The 25,680-nt window shown below is 33.2% G+C and overlaps 1 protein-coding gene across 1 annotated transcript in view; it reads left to right on the forward strand.

Annotated features, from left to right (window-relative positions):
- The first annotated feature begins 917 nt into the window (after window positions 1-917).
- LOC139888444 (uncharacterized) overlaps window positions 918-25,680 on the forward strand; it is a 33,411-nt gene continuing 8,648 nt past the window's right edge. The window contains exon 1 of the mRNA XM_071871452.1: window positions 918-1,032. Coding sequence (XP_071727553.1) covers window positions 918-1,032 — 115 coding nt within the window. The remainder of the gene's footprint in view (window positions 1,033-25,680) is intronic.

A 25,680-nucleotide genomic window follows, 5' to 3' on the forward strand; every position in this document is an offset into this window, starting at 1 on the left:
TTGGCCCAACAGACCTGCAACTCTTAAAGCAGCTTTTAAAAATCAAAAAAATACTTGCAGGTTCCTGGGTTCGAACTCAGGACCTCTTGTTCTCTGATCAAACGCCCAAACCACTGATCTATATGATTCTTTTCGAAATATTTCATACCTAGATTCTTTTAACCCCTTTTATTCAGTTTTCTTTTTCTTCTTAACTTAAAACCCACTTAACTTCTGTTTCATTTTTCTTCTGCATCTTTCATCATTATCTTCAATATCACGATCATCATCCTATTCACTGCAACTTCATCATGTATCATCATCTATCATCATCGACACCATTTATCATCATCATTTAATCACCTCATCATCATCCTCATCAAGCATCGTCATCATCATCATATCGTTATCTCCATCATCACGATATCATAAACTCATCAATATACTCGACGTTATCACATCAAATTCAAGACTTCATGCATCACAATCATTATCATTTCCAACGAAAATAATAGTAAAAATAGGACATAAAATAAACTAGGCTATATTATGTATCATCATTATCAGGTGTTCCTTCCACCATCGAATCACTAATCATCGTCTTCTTAAACATTATCACTATTTTTATGTAACCTTCATCTTCTTCTACCATCATTAACATAACCGTCTTCATCCTTCTTCGATGTTGTAATATATATAATACATAATAACTAGTAGCAGTAGTACTTGGTAACGAATTTCAAGGGAAAAAAAAGCAGAAGCAAGCGAGTATAAATGGCAACTAATCACGATGATGGTGGTGGTTACATGGTGATCTTATGGTGGTTCTTGTGGTTTGATGACTTCGAATAGGAATAAGTAAAGGGTTCGAACAGGAAGAAGTAAAGGGTTGGTTCTTGGTTACAATAGGAGAGAGAGTAGAGTGAGAGAGATCGAGGATGGTGGTTCATGGAGGAATTATGGTGATTAAATGTGGTGGTGGTTGTCCGGTGAAAGGTGGCGATGGAGATGGGGTATCAAGGTGGAGCAGGCGATGGCGGTTAAGGTTCAAAGGTGAGGTGGTGTTTTGAATATCTTCCTCTTCCATTTATATGTGTATGTTATATATATATATATATATATATATATATATATATATATATATATATATATATATATATATATATATATATATATATATATATATATAGCAATTAATATATTATTATGTAGTGCTCATAATATCCTCAATCAATAATAGTAAAGTATAATCAATAACAGTATTCGATGTACTATAAATTATAATATAATATAATTTCATGATTCAAGTGGGTGAAGGAAAACGTGTAATTTAGAATTTAGTTACACTCTTTTGGATTTTAATACCGACGATATTCACGGGACTGCTAAATCGTACTTCGTTGATAAATCAGTGGCGGATAAAAGGTCTTAGAAAAATCCCAAACTTTTAAATTAAATGTCTTTATTTATTTAGGTCATTATGGTATAAAATTTAGTCATTAATTTAATAAATAAAAAGTACATCAACTGTCCCTCTCATTTATGAGTAAAATATAAAAAGTGTTAAAATTAAATAATTAGATCCTAAATATTCTTTTAATAAGACTATAACTTATATAACTCATTTTCGGATCACCGTTTATTTTAAAATCATATAAGTTTGAATTAAACTTGCTTAATATCAATCGGGACATCAAACGAGTATTACAATCATTAAATATTTATTTTCAACAAACTTTATTTATATATATAGATATATAGATATATTTTAAATAATAATTATTATAATACCCTATTTTTATTTTATTAATTCTTAATAACAACAACATATAATACTTCAAATTATATTTCGAATTATTATTTATATATACATACACACATATCTATTTACAATTAATTGTTCGTGAATCATCGAGAGCAGTCGAAGGTTAATTGAATATATGAATATCGTTCCAATATTTTCTAGACTCAACATTACATACTTTGCTTATCGTATCGAAATCATATAAAGATTAAGTTTAAATTTGGTCGGAAATTCCCGGGTCATCACACCTACAATTTTCAAAGACGCACACCTTCTTTGTAAATCCTGTGATGCATGTCAAAGGGCTGGAAAAATAAGTCAACATGATGAAATGCCACAAAATGTCATTCAAGTATGTGAAGTATTCGACGTTTGGGGTATTGAATTTATGGGTCCATTTCCAAAATCTCATAATAATCTCTACATTCTCGTTGCCATTGATTATGTATCTAAATGGGCGGAAGCATAAGCTCTCCCAACTAACGATGCACGAGTTGTAGTCAACTTCTTAAAACGTCTTTTTGCAAGGTTCGGAACACCGAAAGCTTTAATAAGTGATCGGGGTACTCATTTCTGTAACAATCAACTTGAGAAAGTTCTCAAAAGATATGGAGTAACTCATAAAATCTCCACTGCTTATCATCCACAAACAAGTGGACAAGTTAAAAATACAAACCGAGCTTTAAAACGTATTCTATAGAAAACTGTAGGATCAAATCCGAAGGAATGGTCCATGAAATTGGAGGATGCACTCTGGGCTTTTAGAACAGTCTACAAAACTCCAATTGGCTCCACACCTTTTAAACTTGTTTACGAAAAAGCATGTCATCTTCCATTAGAAATTGATCACAAAGCATTTTGGGCTTTGAAGACATGTAATCTTGATTTACATGAAGCCGGTCTTCTACGGTTAAGTCAACTAAACGAATTAGAAGAATTAAGACATGATGCATATGAAAATTCGTTAATCTATAAGGAAAGAACAAAGAAATGGCATGATAAAAGAATCAGAAATTCAAAAGAATTTAAGGAAGGAGACAGAGTTCTTCTTTTCAATTCACGATTCAAGCTATTTCCTGGAAAGTTGAAATCAAGATGGTCTGGAACATTCATAGTCAAAAGAGTTTTCCCATATGGAACGATAGAGTTAATGAATTCAAATGGGATTGAATTTAAAGTTAATGGTCACAGAGTTAAACATTACATACATGGTCCGATGAAAGTTGACAATGAAGTTAATCATAATTTCACCACCTAAGAAAACTCTCAGAATGAAAACATAAATATGTTGTCAACGACATATGAAAAGCCAAAAGTGGAAGATGGGGAGGCTTCAAATTGGAGTGATAAAGAAGAATTTCTATATAAACCTCCCATTCCAAGAAACGAAGAAAAATGTGAACAAGAAGTTCAAGTAGAAGTGAAAGAACCAAGAAAAGATCACCCGAAAAAGGTTAACAAACCAACTCTACTTACTAAAGTAGGAGACCCAGGTGAATTTATCATTTCTTACTTGCTTAATGATGGTACTATGTATATTGGGCTCACAGATTTAGGAGCAAGTGCAAACGTTATGACTCTTTCCTTATACAAAAGATTAGGTGTGGGTAAATTAAGACCAACCAGAATAGGTGTTCAATTATTTGATCAAACCATTAAACACCCGATTGGAATAGCCAATAATTTACTTGTTAAAGTGGGAAGTTTGACCTTTGCTGCAAATTTCATAGTTATTAATATGGAGGAGGACCTTGATATTCCTCTAATTTTAGGTCGCCCATTTTTAGCAACCACTGAAGCATTCTTTGATGTAAGAGAAGGTAGAATGACACTTAGGCATGGTGATAAATCGGTCACCTTTGTGAATCGAAAGTTTCAATCTCCACCAACCAAAACTGTTGAACCAATAAAAATGCCTAAGTGTGGGGAAGATGAAGCAACACCCAATGATGATCTGATAACAAAGAACCCCGTTGTTGATACAAAATTAGATGGACCCGTTTTTAACAGTTCAACGAAGAAACTTTATAAATGGATTCAAGATGCTAGGATTAAGGGGAACTTTAAGTTATGTAACCGATTAGTATCCAATTTGTCACCTAAATAAAAGGCGATGTTAATTGACTTTGTGAATGTTACAGAGGAAATCAACAAATGGCTTGAAGCAAAAGTCAGAGACATGCAAGTTGTTGATGTTCCAATTGAAGTTAATAATGAAGTTAATCACAATTTCGATACCACATCTAACTAAGTGTGGGGAGATTCAAAATTTTTAGGATAATATAATGCTGCTAGGGTTAGATTTTCTGTTTTCGTGTAGTTCTCGAAAATGGAATCCGAATGGTCTTTTCCTAGCAGACCCTAAAGAACTAGTCTTCTCCCTCCATTCTGAATTTTTATTTCTTTTAGGTTTTATGAGATGAAGAATTCCTTTGATCTGACCCATGGTCTACTCCTATACGCTATGATTACTAAACGTAATAATAACACTTTCCCAAGTGAATTGGTATCATTCATAAGAGGAAAAATGGACGAAGTGAGGAAAGAACTCAGGAAAGATCATCATAAGACACATTTTGGTAAAGGAAAATCAAAATCCGCAATAAAAAGAAGAGCACGACACCTTGAAAGATGTCATAAATGCGGAAAATGGTCACACAAAGGGAAATGTTCGAACAATCAAACACATTCCAATACTGAGTTTGTTACTTTATGCAGAGAAGGACCGTTCATATGTTTAGAAGAAAAGTTATTGAAAATTCGAGGTTACGCTTATGTAGCTATGGAAAACCAAATCAAATGACTCTCCTATGAGTCAACTAAAGCAGGTCTCTGAGAATTCTATCTCACAGGTGAGTATGTACAGTTTTTATTTGTTTTTATTAGTTTTAACTTTTGATAATAAACGCTGAATCGTTCGCTATAAAGTATTAAATTGATATTTAATAAAATTAGGTATGCGAAACCGAAATTATTGATATCATACAAAAATTTATTACATCACTGCGAAATTTACCGTTTATTCATAAGGTATAAATATCTTTAATCAATTAACCCAAAATATTTCAAAAATTCGTCAGGAGTAAAAATAGGTAATATAGCCGAAATTACTTTACCCAAAAAGAGGGACATATATTTTTGTAAATATTTAATTGATTAAAGTGGGATAAAAGACCAAAAAGATTTTTATTTTTATTTTTACCTTGTTTTTAAAATTAATATATAACTATATTATTTTTAAATATAAGTTTGTAAAATTAATTTAAATAAATATTAATAATATTTATATGAAATTTTATGCATTTTTAAATTTAAGTTTGGTGTGAATTTAAAAACAAAAATGTACTTTATTTCATTAAGTTAAAAAAAAATGATTTCTAAAATTCGTCGTGAGTTGAAGACTGGGTTATGGAACCGAAATTGCTTTACCCGAGGACGAGACGAGAAATTTTATTATCATTATTTTTAATCTTATTGATCTAAAGTATGCCAAAAAAAAACTCAAAAATCTTTGCTTTTAAAACAACGCTTCAGAATGACAAAGTTTAAAATTTAGTCGAGGGACAAACTAGGTAAACGTACCGAAACGCCCTCAATCTAAAAAGAAACAATATTTTAAATTAATTAATTAATTGTTTTATAAGTGAAAGATTTAATATATATATATATATATATATATATATATATATATATATATATATATATATATATATATATATATATATATATATATATATATATATATATATATATATATATATATACACACCCCATGCGATCGCATGGGGTTTGTACTGTAAAACCATGTGATTGCATGGAAGCCCAGAACTGGTCAGGAACAAAAGGCCACGAGCTGGTTCGCTGTCTCACACTTACACACACACATCCACGAGCAAACACCCACAAACACTCCTCAAATCTTCAATTTTTAACCAAAATTCACGAAATTTATTGCTATAATCCGCTATAAACATGTTTTTCTTCAGATGGAGAAGCAAAAAGGTAGAAATTTTACCCCTAAACTCTTTAATTTCTTAGTTTTAGTGATAATTACAACTATTTTACCTAATTTAATTTTGATAATTTCTAGCTTAATTAGAGTTAAATTGTTAGTATATTATGCTTGTATAACCTAGATTAATGCTATTTGTCATGATTTGAAGCCTTAAACTTCAAAATTTTTAGAAATCTAGGGTTTGTGTTCTTGAGTAATTTGGGGCTTTTTGATATAAATAGGTTATGGCCAATTTTTGTTATGAATTATTGCTAAATTAAGTAGTGTAACATGTTTAGGTTGCTAAATGATCCAAACTTTGATCCCAAACATGATTTTTGAACATCAAAGTGGAATTTTTAAGTTTAAAATTCATGAACTTGATTAAATTGATGTAATTGCCATTTGAAAATTGTTTAATTGCTAGTAATGGTTATTTTAACATGTTATTTGAGTTGAATGCTTATGAACTTTGTATACCTTTTCATATATGCTTATTTGAAAAATTGTAGAATTGATAAAAATATGAAAATGAGTATAAGTTTAATATGGATTAAACATGTTATTGTAATTGTTTTAATTTGTTATTTTTCTAACACTAATGCATATTTGGATGCACAAATTTTGTGTTTAATGTGTTTTACAGAGAAATACAGATACGAACGATGCATCATCGTCTAGACAACATGAACAAGAACCTGAACAAGAACCTGATCAAGAACCACAACCGGAACCACAAACTGAACAACAACAACATTATGATCAACACATGCTATATTATGAGCCGGAACCAATGTTTTACACTCATTATCGTCAATTTCAGCCTCACCCGAGGATTATACACCCACTTATCGATGACCAACAGTTACATCCAAACCTAAGATTCGATCATTGTTGGATAGAATACCCGAAATTTCAAAAGAACATGCACATTCTTTACCACAAAAATATTGAAATGCCTCAGGTAATCGATTGGGAGCCTTTGTAAGCGGTTCACCTAGCCGAACCGGTTAGGGATTTACTAGTCCAGAGGTATGGTAGCTCTACATTTAACGATTGGATCCACTTATTTACTACACGTTGAACTATATATAGAGAATGGTGTGTTGAATTGCTTAGCACTATAGAGTTAAATAATGAAGTTACTATGATAGGAGATAAAAGTTTTATTAGATTTCTTTTAGGAGGTACAATGTACAGAATGTCCATGTTGGACATGGCTAGAGCTCTATTAATCTACACCCCCGCTGAGATTATTACACCTGATTGTAATAGTCTAATTACTGAAGGTGACAGAGTAGATCGGAATTTTGACGCTAACGCCATATGGAGGCGTATGTCACAATTTAGGGAATTTACGCGGGGTGGAAGACACTCCTACTTAGATATTGATAGAACAGAGCTTCGGATAATACATAAATTCTTAGCGAACTCGATTACACAAAGGGGTAGAAATAAGGAAAAAATGACCTTAAACGATTTATTTTATCTTAAGTGTATTCGAGACCCGAGGAGCTTTGTTAACATTCCTTATTGTGTCGGCCACTATTTATCTAAAGTGCTTGAGGGTATGCAAGCAGGAAGTATTATAGGGGGAGGTATTTTTGTTACTCTCATTGGAGAGTACTTAGGTGTAGATAAAGAGCATGGGGGTCCGATGGTAGAGATTGAGGAACAAGCCGAGAGCATAGGCTTGCAGGTTTATCAGGGTGCAAAGGTACTAAAACGGAGGCATAATATGTCAATACCATATCAGGGCACCCATCCACAGGTAGAGAGGGGTTCGGATGAGGAGATGGAGGAAGCAGATGACATTAGGGATGTCATTAAGGATAGTTATACTGATGTCTTCCAGCATGTAGATGAGGTGGAAATGAATAACCAGGCTAGGCATCATCAGTATGAGCAGTGGAGAGCCTCGAATGAGTATGAGAACTCTAGGCGACGCCAACACGATAGCTGGCAAGTTCATCAGCACCAAATCATGAGCCAGCTATCATATCAGGTACCAAATAACTATATCCCGACTCGGCCTGCTTTTTATCCACCACATCAGCCCGACATGCGACCACCCTTTGACCTGTACGACCCCAATCAAGCCTACCAGGACACCTATTACCAACCATGGAACCCGAGCGATGATATGAACTGGAACCCCTATCCAAATCAATAGTGTTCCATTGGTGATTTCTTATCTTTTATTATTTTTATCTATTTATGTTAAACATTTAACATTTTGATACTTTTATGTATTGTTTAACATTTTTATTATTTTATACTAATATTTCATTTTTTGTAATTTGAAAGTGGGATATTAAGTCCCATTTCAAAATACCATGCATGTTAATATTTTTATTGTATGTATTTTATCTAATTTACACAACAGGGTAAAACAGCGCATTTTCAAAGACTGCATTAAGTTCAGCAAAAGCAACTAATTTTGACAACAAGATACAAAATATATGTAAAATAACAACTGCAGGAATGAACAAATGATGTGCACCATTTTTCATTCAAAGAAACAACAATATGTTTGGAAATTTCGGTAAAATTTAATCATTTTTCTACGCTAATTACCCTCAATAATTTAAATTGTTACTGATTTCTTGCAAATGAGGGCACTGCAAGATCTTAAGTGTGGGAAGGGATTAAATTCTTTCTATTTTAAAAAAATTTGACTTATACACTTGGTTTAATAGCCACCGTTAAACTTTACTAGTAACGCAGTAGTTGTATTAGAATCTAGTGCTCTCTGATAATAAAGAACAGCCCTAGTCTTATATACTGACTACCCACTTTTAGAAAAATTGTTAAAAATAATTTCAACTAAATGAACTCAAAATCATGTTTATACATATTTATGAACGATAAAACTAGGTGTTAACACCGAAATTATTGTTACCTCGGAAAGGACATCAATTGAGAAACAACCCAAAATGCTTGAATTCATTTAAAATGGAATAGAAGAGAATAAAAAGGCAAAGAAAGAAAAATAAAAGCCAAGTGTGGGAAAAATTTACCAAGTTATTTAAAACATATAACACATATTTTTGTACAAATAATTGAAGATACTTTTGTTTTGGACGATATTAATCAGTTTTACCCAGTTTATTGTAATATAAATAGAATGTAAAAGGAAGTAAAGTCTTCCGAGAAAAAGACACGCGCTTCTTGATTTAGGTCAGGAAGTTGTCGTCCAGACCAGTTGTAGAGTCTACGAAAAACCTTGAAAAGTTTTCTCAAAAATCAGCTGGAAATCCACGGACCTCAGCATCAAACAGGGTCGCCAAGTGGTCAGACTTATCATAACCATGAGAGGATCTGTCTCGTACAATGGGGGGCACCGTGCAAATTAGCTTATTAGACTAATGAATCAGATCCCCAGAAAGGATAATCTCCTTAAAGATTAAAAAATCAGCTTTTAAGCCTGATATTACTCAGTCCTTGAGATTGACTTTTAAAGATTGAGAATTCAAATTCATGAAATTCGATGATATCTAAACTCGAGCTTGAACGAGAAAATATTTTGATCAAAATTACAAACCGATTTGTTTTCTGAAACCCTATTTTCAATGCGTTCATTACCATTGAACGTAAAATCCTAGGAATTCACCTGAAATTCATTAGATTACCTGAACCAAATCGGGTATCAACCGTAAGAACAGTGGTTGCATAGCATGGTCGAAGACAGGACCTTGTGCGAGACCGAAAAACTATAGGGTGATCTTTACTATTTCTCCTACAAAGGATAGTAATTGCATCCGACACGTTGTGGACCATGAACATATGCATGTCATTAGACATTGCTTTAACAGTTGCTTGTTCAACACTTTCCTTTACAACCGGACGGTAGTTTACCGAAAGGTAATAACGAAGCAAGTATACTGGACGTGTTGCGTTCCTAATACAAGGTTAACAATGTAGTGACCCGAACTTTTCCATGTTTATATATATTAATTGAGATTGATATTTACATGATTAAATGTTTCCAACATGTTAAGCAATCAAACTTGTTAAGACTTGATTAATTGAAATATGTTTCATATAGACAATTGACCACCCAAGTTGACCGGCGATTCATGAACGTTAAAACTTGTAAAAACGACATGACGATATATATATGGATATACATATGGTTAACATGAGATTATGATAAGTAAGTATCTCCATAAGTATATTAACAATGAGTTATATACATAAAAACAAGACTACTAACTTAAGGATTTCGAAACGAGACATATATGTAGCGATTATCGTTGTAACGACATTTAAATGTATATATATCATATTAAGATATATTAATATATCATAATATCATGATAATATAATAATTTAACATCTCATTAGATATAATAAACAATGGGTTAACAACATTAATTGAGATCGTTAACTTAAAGGTTTCAAAACAACACTTACATGTAACGACTAACGATGACTTAACGACTCAGTTAAAATGTATATACATGTAGTGTATTTAGATGTATTAAAATACTTTTGGAAGACTTCAAGACATATATCAAAACACTCATACTTAACGAAAATGGTTACAGTTACTTTCCCATTCTTTTCTTTCATCAAGAATTCTAGTCGTATTCTTACCCGTATTATACACAGCTTCAAAACGTACTTACTATGGGTATATACCAATAGGAACTAGCATGGGATTCCACTCTTGATTATGTCATGTATGACTAATCAATTTTAACTTCTACCATGAGCTAGTCAACTAACTAGAACTCCTTTTAACCCCACTCACCACTCACCAATTACCACTCATCATTCACTCCATTTCACTTCCAATTCTCTTTCTAATTCTCTCTCAACACACACACACTATTATGAACGTATTTTTCCAGTAGTTAATCATCATCTTCATCAAAAATCACTTCAAGAATCAAGCTATAATCATCATAGGAAGAACACTTCAAGAACACTTCAAAAATCCCTTCAAGTTTACTAATTTACTTCCAAGCTTTCTAATCCATTCCAAGTAATCATCTAAGATCAAGAAACCTTTGGTATATATAGTAGGTTATCTTTCTTATTCAAGGTAATATTCATATTCAAACTTTGATTCAATTTCTATAACTATAAACTATCTTAATTCGAGTAAAAATCTTACTTGAACTTGTTTTTGTGTCATGATCCTACTTCAAGAACTTTCAAGCCATCCAAGATCCTTTGAAACTAGATCATTTCTTGTCACTTCCAGTAGGTTTACCTACTAAACTTGAGGTAGTAATGATGTTCATAACATCATTCGATTCATATATATAAAACTATCTTATTCGAAGGTTTAAACTCGTAATCACTAGAACATAGTTTAGTTAATTCTAAACTTGTTCGCAAACAAAAGTTAATCCTTCTAACTTGACTTTTAAAATTAACTAAACACATGTTCTATATCTATATGATATGCTAACTTAATGATTTAAAACCTGGAAACACAAAAAACACCGTAAAACCGGATTTACGCCGTCGTAGTAACACCGCGGGCTGTTTTGGGTTAGTTAATTAAAAACTATGATAAACTTTGATTTAAAAGTTGTTATTCTGAGAAAATGATTTTTATTATGAACATGAAACTATATCCAAAAATTATGGTTAAACTCAAAGTGGAAGTATGTTTTCTAAAATGGTCATCTAGACGTCGTTCTTTCGACTGAAATGACTACCTTTACAAAAACGACTTGTAACTTATTTTTTCGACTATAAACCTATACTTTTTCTGTTTATATTCATAAAATAGAGTTCAATATGAAACCATAGCAATTTGATTCACTCAAAACGGATTTAAAATGAAGAAGTTATGGGTAAAACAAGATTGGATAATTTTTCTCATTTTAGCTACGTGAAAATTGGTAACAAATATATTCCAACCATAACTTAATCAACTTGTATTGTATATTATGTAATCTTGAGATACCATAGACACGTATACAATATTTCAACCTATCATGTCGACACATCTATATATATTTCGGAACAACCATAGACACTCTATATGTGAATGTTGGAGTTAGCTATACAGGGTTGAGGTTGATTCCAAAATATGTATAGTTTGAGTTGTGAACAATACTGAGATACGTATACACTGGGTCATGGATTGATTCAAGATAATATTTATCGATTTATTTTTGTATATCTAACTGTGGACAACTAGTTGTAGGTTACTAACGAGGACAGCTGACTTAATAAACTTAAAACATCAAAATATATTAAAAGTGTTGTAAATATATTTTGAACATACTTTGATATATATGTATATATTGTTATAGGTTCGTGAATCAACCAGTGGCCAAGTCTTACTTCCCGACGAAGTAAAAATCTGTGAAAGTGAGTTATAGTCCCACTTTTAAAATCTAATATTTTTGGGATGAGAATACATGCAGGTTTTATAAATGATTTACAAAATAGACACAAGTACGTAAAACTACATTCTATGGTTGAATTATCGAAATCGAATATGCCCCTTTTTATTAAGTCTGGTAATCTAAGAATTAGGGAACAGACACCCTAATTGACGCGAATCCTAAAGATAGATCTATTGGGCCTAACAAACCCCATCCAAAGTACCGGATGCTTTAGTACTTCGAAATTTATATCATATCCGAAGGGTGTCCCGGAATGATGGGGATATTCTTATATATGCATCTTGTTAATGTCGGTTACCAGGTGTTCACCATATGAATGATTTTTATCTCTATGTATGGGATGTGTATTGAAATATGAAATCTTGTGGTCTATTGTTATGTTTTGATATATATAGGTTAAACCTATAAGTCACCAACATTTTTGTTGACGTTTTAAGCATGTTTATTCTCAGGTGATTATTAAGAGCTTCCGCTGTCGCATACTTAAATAAGGACGAGATTTGGAGTCCATGCTTGTATGATATTGTGTAAAAACTACATTCAAGAAACTTATTTTGTTGTAACATATTTGTATTGTAAACCATTATGTAATGGTCGTGTGCAAACAGGATATTTTAGATTATCATTATTTGATAATCTACGTAAAGCTTTTTAAACCTTTATTGATGAAATAAAGGTTATGGTTTGTTTTAAAATGAATGCAGTCTTTGAAAAACGTCTCATATAGAGGTCAAAATCTCGCAACGAAATCGATTAATATGGAACGTTTTTAATCAATAAGAACGGGACATTTCAGTTGGTATCCGAGCGTTGGTCTTAGAGAACCAGAATTTTGCATTAGTGTGTCTTATCGAGTTTGTTAGGATGCATTAGTGAGTCTGGACTTCGACCGTGTTTACTTGAAAAATGATTGCTTAACAAATTTTGTTGGAAACTATATATTTTTAACATGTGAATATTATGTGATATATTAATCTCTTAACGCGTTTGATATTATGTGATAGATGACTACCTCTAGAACAAGTCCCATTGACTCACCTAATAATAATGAAGAGTCAAATGTAAATTGGAATGATTCGTGGACTGATTCACAAGTTCCCGAAGAGGAACCGGAAGAAGAGTCGGAACCAGAAGAAGAATTGGAACCGGAAGAAGAATCGGAACCGGATGAAGAAATAGAACCGGTGGGGGAAATAATAAAACGGTTAAGTAAAAGAAAATCCTCAACTAACCGACCAAGGTTAATTATGGTCAATGGTGTTTCCGCTAAGGAAGCAAAATATTGGGAGGATTACCAATTCTCCGATGAATCGGATTCTGACGAGAATTCCGATGATGTTATAGAAATTACCCCAACTGAATTTAAAAAGGCAAAAGAAAATAATAAGGGAAAGGGCATAAAAATAGAGAAATCTAATTCCAACCCCGATGAACTTTATATGTATCGTCAACCCCCGAAGTCCTTAAGTTGTAACAATGACCCGGGAACCTCTAAACCACGAGGTTTTTCTAAACCAATGTGGAAAACGACGGCTCGTATTAGGGGAACATCATATATCCCTAGAAACTTGGCAAAACGAACCAAAACCGAAGAAGAAGAAACAAGCGAGTCGGAATAAGATAGTTGTATTCGTGTGGTGTAATATATGTAATATAGTGTGCTTATGCTTTATGATATATGTAAAAATTGCTTGTATTAATAAGTATTTTTTTTATGAATCTAACTCTTGTCTATTTTACAGTATAAAAACACAAAATGGATAGACAACCCAATATTTTAAGAGACCTACCCAGAGACATGATTGATGAAATCTTGTCTAGAGTCGGTCAGAATTCTTCGGCACAACTATTTAAGGCGAGATCAGTTTGTAAGACATTCGAAGAACGTTCCAAGAATGCCTTGGTTTATAAAAGGCTTTCTTTCGAAAGATGGGGGATATCACATTGGGAAATCCATAAGTTACGATGTGTTTACTTTGACGCATATATTGCGGGGAACCCAAATGCTATTTTACGCAATGGGTTAAGAAATTATTTTGACTCAATATATCCGAATATTGGACTTCGTGATTTAGAAAAAGCAGCTAACATGCAACATAAAGAAGCATGTTATGCTTACGGATTAGTAATGTTCGCTTCTCACCAAAGTAAGAACAAGAACATCGGGATACAACTATTAAACAAAACGTTCCCACAAGTGACGGAGTCGGTAATTGGGGTAAGAAATGAGGTTTTTAGATTGTTACGGGACTGTTGGACATTACGTAACCCTCGTCCCTTTGACGACGTTACAACACGCTGTCTTATCAACGGCCATAACGGTTATGTTCCAGAAGACCAAGGATGGGAAGTAGTCCTAGTAAAACCAGAATGCATGACTTGTTTCTGGATGTATGAATTACGTGTCTTTATTGCCATTGCTGAACGACTTGTGTACTAGCTAGAATTATCTTCACAACTATCTTGTATCAAAGTTATTGTGTGCTATATTTCATGCTATATGTAAAATAAGCGGTATTGTAAGTTTGTAAAATATTGTGTAAAAGTTTGAACGCGAAATATTATTATAATCAGTTTTTCATATAGAATTGTAGTAGTTGAATTGTATATTAGCTACTAAGTATGAACTTAACGGGTAGGTACTACCCGAATTTAAACTTATAAAACGCTAATATGAAGAAAAAGCTTTTATAAATGAGTTCATATTATGCTACGAAATACTATTAACTACTCTTAATATTCTGTATGATTAACTTGTTCCATTTGACTATTTTGAAGGGAATGGCACCGACTACTCGACACACCGTGAATATGAATGAAGAGGAATTCCGTACTTTTCTAGCTTCAAACATAGCCGCAGTACAGGCTGCGCTACATACCAACAATAACCTTGGATCTAGTAGTACAGGAAATCGTGTAGGATGCACCTACAAAGAATTCACTGCCTGCAAACCTTTGGAATTTGATGGAATCGAAGGACCGATCGGATTGAAACGGTGGACCGAGAAGGTCGAATCGGTGTTTGCCATAAGTAAGTGTACTGAAGAGGACAAAGTGAAGTACGCTACGCATACCTTCACAGGTTCTGTGTTAACATGGTGGAATACCTATCTAGAGCAAGTGGGACAAGACGATGCGTACGCACTACCGTGGTCAGCATTCAAGCACTTGATGAACGAGAAGTACCGTCCCAGAACCGAGGTCAATAAGCTCAAGACAGAACTTAGAGGGTTACGAACCCAAGGATTTGATATTACCACGTACGAAAGACGATTCACAGAATTGTGGCTATTGTGTCCGGGAGCATTCGAAGATGAGGAAGAGAAGATCGACGCGTTTGTGAAAGGATTACCGGAAAGAATCCAAGAAGATATAATTTCACACGGGCCCGCCTCCATACAACAGGCATGTAGAATGGCTCACAAACTAGTGAACCAGATTGAAGAAAGAATTAAAGAACAGACTGCTAAAGAGGCCAATGTGAAGCAAGTCAAAAGAAAGTGGGAGGAAAACGGTGATAAGAATCACCAATACAACAACAACAACAGCAATTACAACAATAATCGCAACAATTATCCCAACAATTGCAACATCAATCGCAACTACAACAAATGGCCCAACAACAACAACAACAACAACAACAACAACAACAACAGCAGCAACTACAACAATCATCCCAACAACAATAATAACCGCAACAACAACAACAATCAGAAGCAGCTATGCCAAAGGTGTGAAAAGTATCACTCGGGGTTCTGCACCAAATTTTGCAACAAGTGTAAAAGAAATGGTCATAGCGCGGCAAAGTGTGAGGTCTACGGACCAGGGGTTAATAGAACGAAAGGAACAAATGGTGTCGGAACGAGTAATGGCGGAGGAAGTAGTGTCGGAGCAAGTTATGCCAATGTAGTTTGTTATAAATGTGGAAAACCGGGCCACATTATTAGAAATTGCCCGAACCAGGAGAACACGAATGGACAAGGCCGCGGAAGAGTTTTCAATATTAATGCGGCAGAGGCACAGGAAGACCCGGAGCTTGTTACGGGTACGTTTCTTATTGACAATAAATCTGCTTACGTTGTATTTGATTCGGGTGCGGATAGAAGCTATATGAGTAGAGATTTTTGTGCTAAATTAAGTTGTCCATTGACGCCTTTGGATAGTAAATTTTTACTCGAATTAGCAAATGGTAAATTAATTTCAGCAGATAATATATGTCGGAATCGAGAAATTAAACTGGTTAGCGAAACATTTAAGATTGATTTGATACCTGTAGAGTTAGGGAGTTTTGATGTGATAATCGGTATGGACTGGTTGAAAGAAGTGAAAGTAGAGATCGTTTGTTACAAAAATGCAATTCGCATTATACGAGAAAAAGGAAAACCCTTAATGGTGTACGGAGAAAAGGGCAACACGAAGCTACATCTTATTAGTAATTTGAAGGCACAAAAACTAATAAGAAAAGGTTGCTATGCTGTTCTAGCACACGTCGAAAAAGTACAAACTGAAGAAAAGAGCATCAATGATGTTCCCATTGCAAAAGAATTTCCCAATGTATTTCCGAAGAATTACCGGGATTACCCCCACATCGATCCGTTGAATTTCAAATAGATCTTGTACCAGGAGCTGCACCAATAGCTCGTGCTCCTTACAGACTCGCACCCAGCGAGATGAAAGAACTGCAAAGCCAATTATAAGAACTTTTAGAGCATGGTTTCATTCGACCAAGCACATCACCGTGGGGAGCTCCTGTTTTGTTTGTCAAGAAGAAAGATGGTACATTCAGGTTGTGTATCGACTACCGAGAGTTGAACAAACTTACCATCAAGAACCGCTACCCACTACCGAGAATCGACGACTTATTTGATCAACTACAAGGCTCGTCTGTTTATTCAAAGATTGACTTACGTTCCGGGTATCATCAAATGCGGGTGAAAGAAGATGATAATCCAAAGACTGCTTTCAGAACACGTTACGGTCATTACGAGTTTATGGTCATGCCATTTGGTTTAACTAATGCACCAGCTGTGTTCATGGACCTTATGAACCGAGTGTGTGGACCATACCATGACAAGTTTGTCATTATTTTCATTGATGACATACTTATTTACTCAAAGAATGACCAAGAACACGGTGAACATTTGAGAAAGGTGTTAGAAGTATTGAGGAAGGAAGAATTGTACGCTAAGTTTTCAAAGTGTGCATTTTGGTTGGAAGAAGTTCAATTCCTCGGTCACATAGTGAACAAAGAAGGTATTAAGGTGGATCCGGCAAAGATAGAAACTGTTGAAAAGTGGGAAACCCCGAAAACTCCGAAACACATACGCCAGTTTTTAGGACTAGCTGGTTACTACAGAAGGTTCATCCAAGACTTTTCCAGAATAGCAAAACCCTTGACTGCATTAACGCATAAAGGGAAGAAATTTGAATGGAATGATGAACAAGAGAAAGCGTTTCAGTTATTGAAGAAAAAGCTAACTACGGCACCTATATTGTCATTGCCTGAAGGGAATGATGATTTTGTGATTTATTGTGATGCATCAAAGCAAGGTCTCGGTTGTGTATTGATGCAACGAACGAAGGTGATTGCTTATGCGTCTAGACAATTGAAGATTCACGAACAAAATTATACGACGCATGATTTGGAATTAGGCACGGTTGTTTTTGCATTAAAGACTTGGAGGCACTACTTATATGGGGTCAAAAGTATTATATATACCGACCACAAAAGTCTTCAACACATATTTAATCACAAACAACTGAATATGAGGCAGCGTAGGTGGATTGAATTATTGAATGATTACGACTTTGAGATTCGTTACCACCCGGGGAAGGCAAATGTGGTAGCCGATGCCTTGAGCAGGAAGGACAGAGAACCCATTCGAGTAAAATCTATGAATATAATGATTCATAATAACATTAGTACTCAAATAAAGGAGGCACAACAAGGAGTTTTAAAAGAGGGAAATTTAAAGGATGAAATACCCAAAGGATCGGAGAAGCATCTTAATATTCGGGAAGACGGAACCCGGTATAGGGCTGAAAGGATTTGGGTACCAAAATTTGGAGATATGAGAGAAATGGTACTTAGAGAAGCTCATAAAACCAGATACTCAATACATCCTGGAACGAGGAAGATGTACAAGGATCTCAAGAAACATTTTTGGTGGTCGGGTATGAAAGCCGATGTTGCTAAATACGTAGGAGAATGTTTGACGTGTTCTAAGGTCAAAGATGAACATCAGAAACCATCAGGTCTACTTCAACAACCCGAAATCCCGGAATGGAAATGGGAAAACATTACCATGGATTTCATCACTAAATTGCCAAGGACTGCAAGTGGATTTGATACTATTTGGGTAATAGTTGATCGTCTCACCAAATCAGCACACTTCCTACCAATAAGAGAAGATGACAAGATGGAGAAGTTAGCACGACTGTATTTGAAGGAAGTCGTCTCCAAACATGGAATACCAATCTCTATTATCTCTGATAGGGATGGCAGATTTATTTCAAGATTCTGGCAGACATTACAGCAAGCATTAGGAACTCGTCTAGACATGAGTACTGCCTATCATCCACAAACTGATGGGCAGAGCGAAAGGACGATACAAACGCTTGAAGACATGCTACGAGCATGTGTTATTGATTTCGGAAATAGTTGGGATCGACATCTACCGTTAGCAGAATTTTCCTACAACAACAGCTACCATTCAAGCATTGAGATGGCGCCGTTTGAAGCACTTTATGGTAGAAAGTGTAGGTCTCTGATTTGTTGGAGTGAAGTGGGGGATAGACAGATTACGGGTCCGGAGATTATACAAGAAACTACCGAGAAGATCATCCAAATTCAACAACGGTTGAAAACCGCCCAAAGTCGACAAAAGAGCTACGCTGACATTAAAAGAAAAGATATAGAATTTGAAATTGGAGAGATGGTCATGCTTAAAGTTGCACCTTGGAAAGGCGTTGTTCGATTTGGTAAACGAGGGAAATTAAATCCAAGGTATATTGGACCATTCAAGATTATTGATCGTGTCGGACCAGTAGCTTACCGACTTGAGTTACCTCAACAACTCGCGGCTGTACATAACACTTTCCACGTCTCAAATTTGAAGAAATGTTTTGCTAAAGAAGATCTCACTATTCCCTTAGATGAAATCCAAATCAACAAAAAACTTCAATTCATCGAAGAACCCGTCGAAATAATGGATCGTGAGGTTAAAAGACTTAAGCAAAACAAGATACCAATTGTTAAGGTTCGATGGAATGCTTGTAGAGGACCCGAGTTCACCTGGGAGCGTGAAGATCAGATTAAGAAGAAATACCCGCATCTATTTCCAGAAGATTCGTCAACACCTTCAACAGCTTAAAATTTCGGGACGAAATTTATTTAACGGGTAGGTACTGTAGTGACCCGAACTTTTCCATGTTTATATATATTAATTGAGATTGATATTTACATGATTAAATGTTTCCAACATGTTAAGCAATCAAACTTGTTAAGACTTGATTAATTGAAATATGTTTCATATAGACAATTGACCACCCAAGTTGACCGGCGATTCACGAACGTTAAAACTTGTAAAAACGACATGACGATATATATATGGATATACATATGGTTAACATGAGATTATGATAAGTAAGTATCTCCATAAGTATATTAACAATGAGTTATATACATATAAACAAGACTACTAACTTAAGGATTTCGAAACGAGACATATATGTAACGATTATCGTTGTAACGACATTTAAATGTATATATATCATATTAAGATATATTAATATATCATAATATCATGATAATATAATAATTTAACATCTCATTAGATATAATAAACAATGGGTTAACAACATTAATTGAGATCGTTAACTTAAAGGTTTCAAAACAACACTTACATGTAACGACTAACGATGACTTAACGACTCAGTTAAAATGTATATACATGTAGTGTATTTATATGTATTAAAATACTTTTGGAAGACTTCAAGACATATATCAAAACACTCATACTTAACGAAAATGGTTACAGTTACTTTCCCATTCTTTTCTTTCATCAATAATTCTAGTCGTATTCTTACCCGTATTATACACAGCTTCAAAACGTACTTACTATGGGTATATACCAATAGGAACTAGCATGGGATTCCACTCTTGATTATTTCATGTATGACTAATCAATTTTAACTTCTACCATGAGCTAGTCAACTAACTAGAACTCCTTTTAACCCCACTCACCACTCACCAATTACCACTCATCATTCACTCCATTTCACTTCCAATTCTCTTTCTAATTCTCTCTCAACACACACACACTATTATGAACGTATTTTTCCAGTAGTTAATCATCATCTTCATCAAAAATCACTTCAAGAATCAAGCTATAATCATCATAGGAAGAACACTTCAAGAACACTTCAAAAATCCCTTCAAGTTTACTAATTTACTTCCAAGCTTTCTAATCCATTCCAAGTAATCATCTAAGATCAAGAAACCTTTGTTATATACAGTAGGTTATCTTTCTTATTCAAGGTAATATTCATATTCAAACTTTGATTCAATTTCTATAACTATAAACTATCTTAATTCGAGTAAAAATCTTACTTGAACTTGTTTTTGTGTCATGATCCTACTTCAAGAACTTTCAAGCCATCCAAGATCCTTTGAAGCTAGATCATTTCTTGTCACTTCCAGTAGGTTTACCTACTAAACTTGAGGTAGTAATGATGTTCATAACATCATTCGATTCATATATATAAAACTATCTTATTCGAAGGTTTAAACTCGTAATCACTAGAACATAGTTTAGTTAATTCTAAACTTGTTCGCAAACAAAAGTTAATCCTTCTAACTTGACTTTTAAAATTAACTAAACACATGTTCTATATCTATATGATATGCTAACTTAATGATTTAAAACCTGGAAACACGAAAAATACCGTAAAACCGGATTTACGCCGTCGTAGTAACACCGCGGGCTGTTTTGGGTTAGTTAATTAAAAACTATGATAAACTTTGATTTAAAAGTTGTTATTCTGAGAAAATGATTTTTATTATGAACATGAAACTATATCTAAAAATTATGGTTAAACTCAAAGTGGAAGTATGTTTTCTAAAATGGTCATCTAGACGTCGTTCTTTCGACTGAAATGACTACCTTTACAAAAACAACTTGTAACTTATTTTTTCGACTATAAACCTATACTTTTTCTGTTTAGATTCATAAAATAGAGTTCAATATGAAACCATAGCAATTTGATTCACTCAAAACGGATTTAAAATGAAGAAGTTATGGGTAAAACAAGATTGGATAATTTTTCTCATTTTAGCTACGTGAAAATTGGTAACAAATATATTCCAACCATAACTTAATCAACTTGTATTGTATATTATGTAATCTTGAGATACCATAGACACGTATACAATGTTTTGACCTATCATGTCGACACATCTATATATATTTCGGAACAACCATAGACACTCTATATGTGAATGTTGGAGTTAGCTATACAGGGTTGAGGTTGATTCCAAAATATGTATAGTTTGAGTTGTGATCAATACTGAGATACGTATACACTGGGTCGTGGATTTATTCAAGATAATATTTATCGATTTATTTTTGTATATCTAACTGTGGACAACTAGTTGTAGGTTACTAACGAGGACAGCTGACTTAATAAACTTAAAACATCAAAATATATTAAAAGTGTTGTAAATATATTTTGAACATACTTTGATATATATGTATATATTGTTATAGGTTCGTGAATCAACCAGTGGCCAAGTCTTACATCCCGACGAAGTAAAAATCTGTGAAAGTGAGTTATAGTCCCACTTTTAAAATCTAATATTTTTGGGATGAGAATACATGCAGGTTTTATAAATGATTTACAAAATAGACACAAGTACGTGAAACTACATTCTATGGTTGAATTATCGAAATCGAATATGCCCCTTTTTATTAAGTCTGGTAATCTAAGAATTAGGGAACAGACACCCTAATTGACGTGAATCCTAAAGATAGATCTATTGGGCCTAACAAACCCCATCCAAAGTACCGGATGCTTTAGTACTTCGAAATTTATATCATATCCGAAGGGTGTCCCGGAATGATGGGGATATTCTTATATATGCATCTTGTTAATGTCGGTTACCAGGTGTTCACCACATGAATGATTTTTATCTCTATGTATGGGATGTGTATTGAAATATGAAATCTTGTGGTCTATTGTTACGATTTGATATATATAGGTTAAACCTATAACTCACCAACATTTTTGTTGACGTTTTAAGCATGTTTATTCTCAGGTGATTATTAAGAGCTTCCGCTGTCGCATACTTAAATAAGGACGAGATTTGGAGTCCATGCTTGTATGATATTGTGTAAAAACTGCATTCAAGAAACTTATTTTGTTGTAACATATTTGTATTGTAAACCATTATGTAATGGTCGTGTGCAAACAGGATATTTTAGATTATCATTATTTGATAATCTACGTAAAGCTTTTTAAACCTTTATTGATGAAATAAAGGTTATGGTTTGTTTTAAAATGAATGCAGTCTTTGAAAAACGACTCATATAGAGGTCAAAACCTCGCAACAAAATCAATTAATATGGAACATTTTTAATCAATAAGAACGGGACATTTCAAGCAAGTGGGTGACACAAAACCATAAGTATTGAGCTAAAATTTTCAAATCTGAAACCCACAAAAACATTTTGCAAACACCGGTGAAGGGTTATTCCAGAAAACTTATCTAGGGTAAAAGCTAGATTGAATTTTTAAAAGATCAAATATTTTCATAAAGATCCAATTTCCTAAAGGATCTAAATTTTCATAGTCATGTGGGACTGTAAACCACATCGTTACTATCATTGTTCATACCGGCGTATTAAAATCACTGATGTACAAATTGTGAAGAATAAAGAAGTGATTCTAGTAAAGTTATATTCAAGTTCTATATTGCTTGAGGACAAGCAACGCTCAAGTGTGAGAATATTTGATAATGCTAAAAACGAACATATATTTCATAGCATTATCCTTCAAGAAAGACAAGTTTTTAGTTTCAATTGTTCTATTTACAAGTGATATTCGTTTAAATAATAAAAGGTGAAGACAAAAGACAGATTCGAAGATTTGAAGACGCAAACGACCAAAAAGCTAAAAAGTACAAAGTACAATCCAAGTGGTTCAAATTATTGGTGAGAAACGTCTAAAAAATTACAAGAGTACAAGCCGCAAAACGTAAAGTACAAGATATTAAATCGTACGAAAGGACGTTCGAAAATCAGGAATCGGGACATGAACCAACTATTAACGCGCGACTCAACGGAACTGAAAGTACAAGTCAACTATGCACATGAATATAATATAATATATATATAATTATATAAAATTATATATATTATTTTATATTATTAAAAACTGTCGGCAAACTAGAAAACAAATCATTGTGAGCTGTCCCAGAGGGCCATACGATCGCATGGACAACATGAGTTAATCTCATGCGATCGCATGAGCCAAAAAGTGTGGTCAGGTCCTATAAATACCACGATTTCAGACGAGTAAATGTACACCTTATTCAATCAACTCTCTGCACTCTCTCAAATATATTTATATTTATTTTATAATTTTAATTTTAATATTAAGTTAATAATAATAAGATTATAGTGGTAAATGTTTTAAGTTTGTAAGTCGAAATTCTGTCCGTGTAACACTACGCGATTAATACTCATTGTAAGTTATGTTCAACCTTTTTAAATTAATGTCTCGTAGCTAAGTTATTATTATGTTTATTTAAGCCGAAGTAATCGTGATGTTAGACTAAATGTTAAAGACAGGGTTATTGGGCTTTGGACCATAATTGGGGTTTGGACAAAAGACCCACACTTGTGGAAATTGGACTATGGGCTATTAATGGGCTTTATATTAATTAAATGATATCTCATCGATTTAATATAGAGATTTATAATTTGATGTATTTATATTTAACCACGTACGCTTGACTGGGTACAGTGGGCAGGATATCTATAAATACTAATAATTATTCATTTGACCGGACACGGGGATGGATTAATAGTCACTGGACTCATTAAAACAGGGGTGGATTACATTCAAGGGTAATTGGTGTAATTGTTAACGAAGTATTAAAACCATGGATTACACGCAGTCGATAACCTAGTGTATTCATTAAACAAAGTATTAAGACCTTGTTACAGTTTGAATCCCCAATTAGTTGGAATATTTGACTTCGGATATAAGGTTAATTTGGCGAAGACTCTCACACTTTATAAATATGACCGATGGACTATTATGGACAAAACCAGATGGACATATCGAATAATCCAGGACAAAGGTCAATTACCCCATGGTAATAAATTAAAATCAACACGTCAAACATCATGATTACGGAAGTTTAAATAAGCATAATTCCTTTAATTTATATCTCATCGTACTTTTATTTACTGTCATTTTATTTATCCTCATTTTATTTATCGTACTTTAAATTATCGCACTTTTAATCATCGCACTTTTATTTATCGTCATTTACTTTACGCTTTAAATTAAGTTGTATTTATATTTAATATTTTACATTAGGTTTTAATTGTGACTTAAGACATAAAATCGACAAACCGGTTACTAAACGGTAAAAAAAACCCCCTTTATAATAATAATAATACTACTAATATATATATATATATATATATATATATATATATATATATATATATATATATATATATATGTACAAATATAGTTTAAAATATATATAGCGTTAAACTCAGCTAGCTCCTTGTGGAACGAACCGGACTTACTAAAAATTACACTACTCTACGATTAAGTACACTGCCTATAAGTGTTGTAGCAAGGTTTAGGTATATCCATTCAATAAATAAATAAATAACTTGTATAAAATTGTATCGTATTTAATAGTATTTTGTAGTAAAATATAATCTATTTCATACTACACCTCGCACACATCATGTAACAACTATACTTGTAATTAAATTTAATATAATATACAATATTATATTATGTGATAACATTTATTTAATATTTATATATTACAAACAATTAAAAAAATTATATATATATATTTATATATATTCATTTTAATAGTAACTTAATTATTTTATTTATTATTTTACATTCTTAATTCCAATTGATTAGAGTGTATTTTATTAATTCAAATTATTATATATACACTTTCATTTATATATATATATATATATATATATATATATATATATATATATATATATATATATATATATATATATATATCTACATAATTATTTACACATAATTGTTCGTGAATCGTCGGGAGTAGTCAAAGGTCAAATGATTTCATGTAATAGTTCAAAAATTTTGAGATTCAATTAAATAGACCTTGCTTATCGTGTCGAAATCATATAAAGATTAAGTTTAAATTTGGTCGGAAATTTCCGGGTCGTCACATTACCTACCCGTTAAAGAAATTTCATCCCGAAATTTGATTGGAATCGTCATGGCTGACAATA

Source organism: Rutidosis leptorrhynchoides, chromosome 2 (genome assembly GCF_046630445.1).
Source record: "Rutidosis leptorrhynchoides isolate AG116_Rl617_1_P2 chromosome 2, CSIRO_AGI_Rlap_v1, whole genome shotgun sequence".
Lineage (NCBI taxonomy): Eukaryota > Viridiplantae > Streptophyta > Magnoliopsida > Asterales > Asteraceae > Rutidosis > Rutidosis leptorrhynchoides.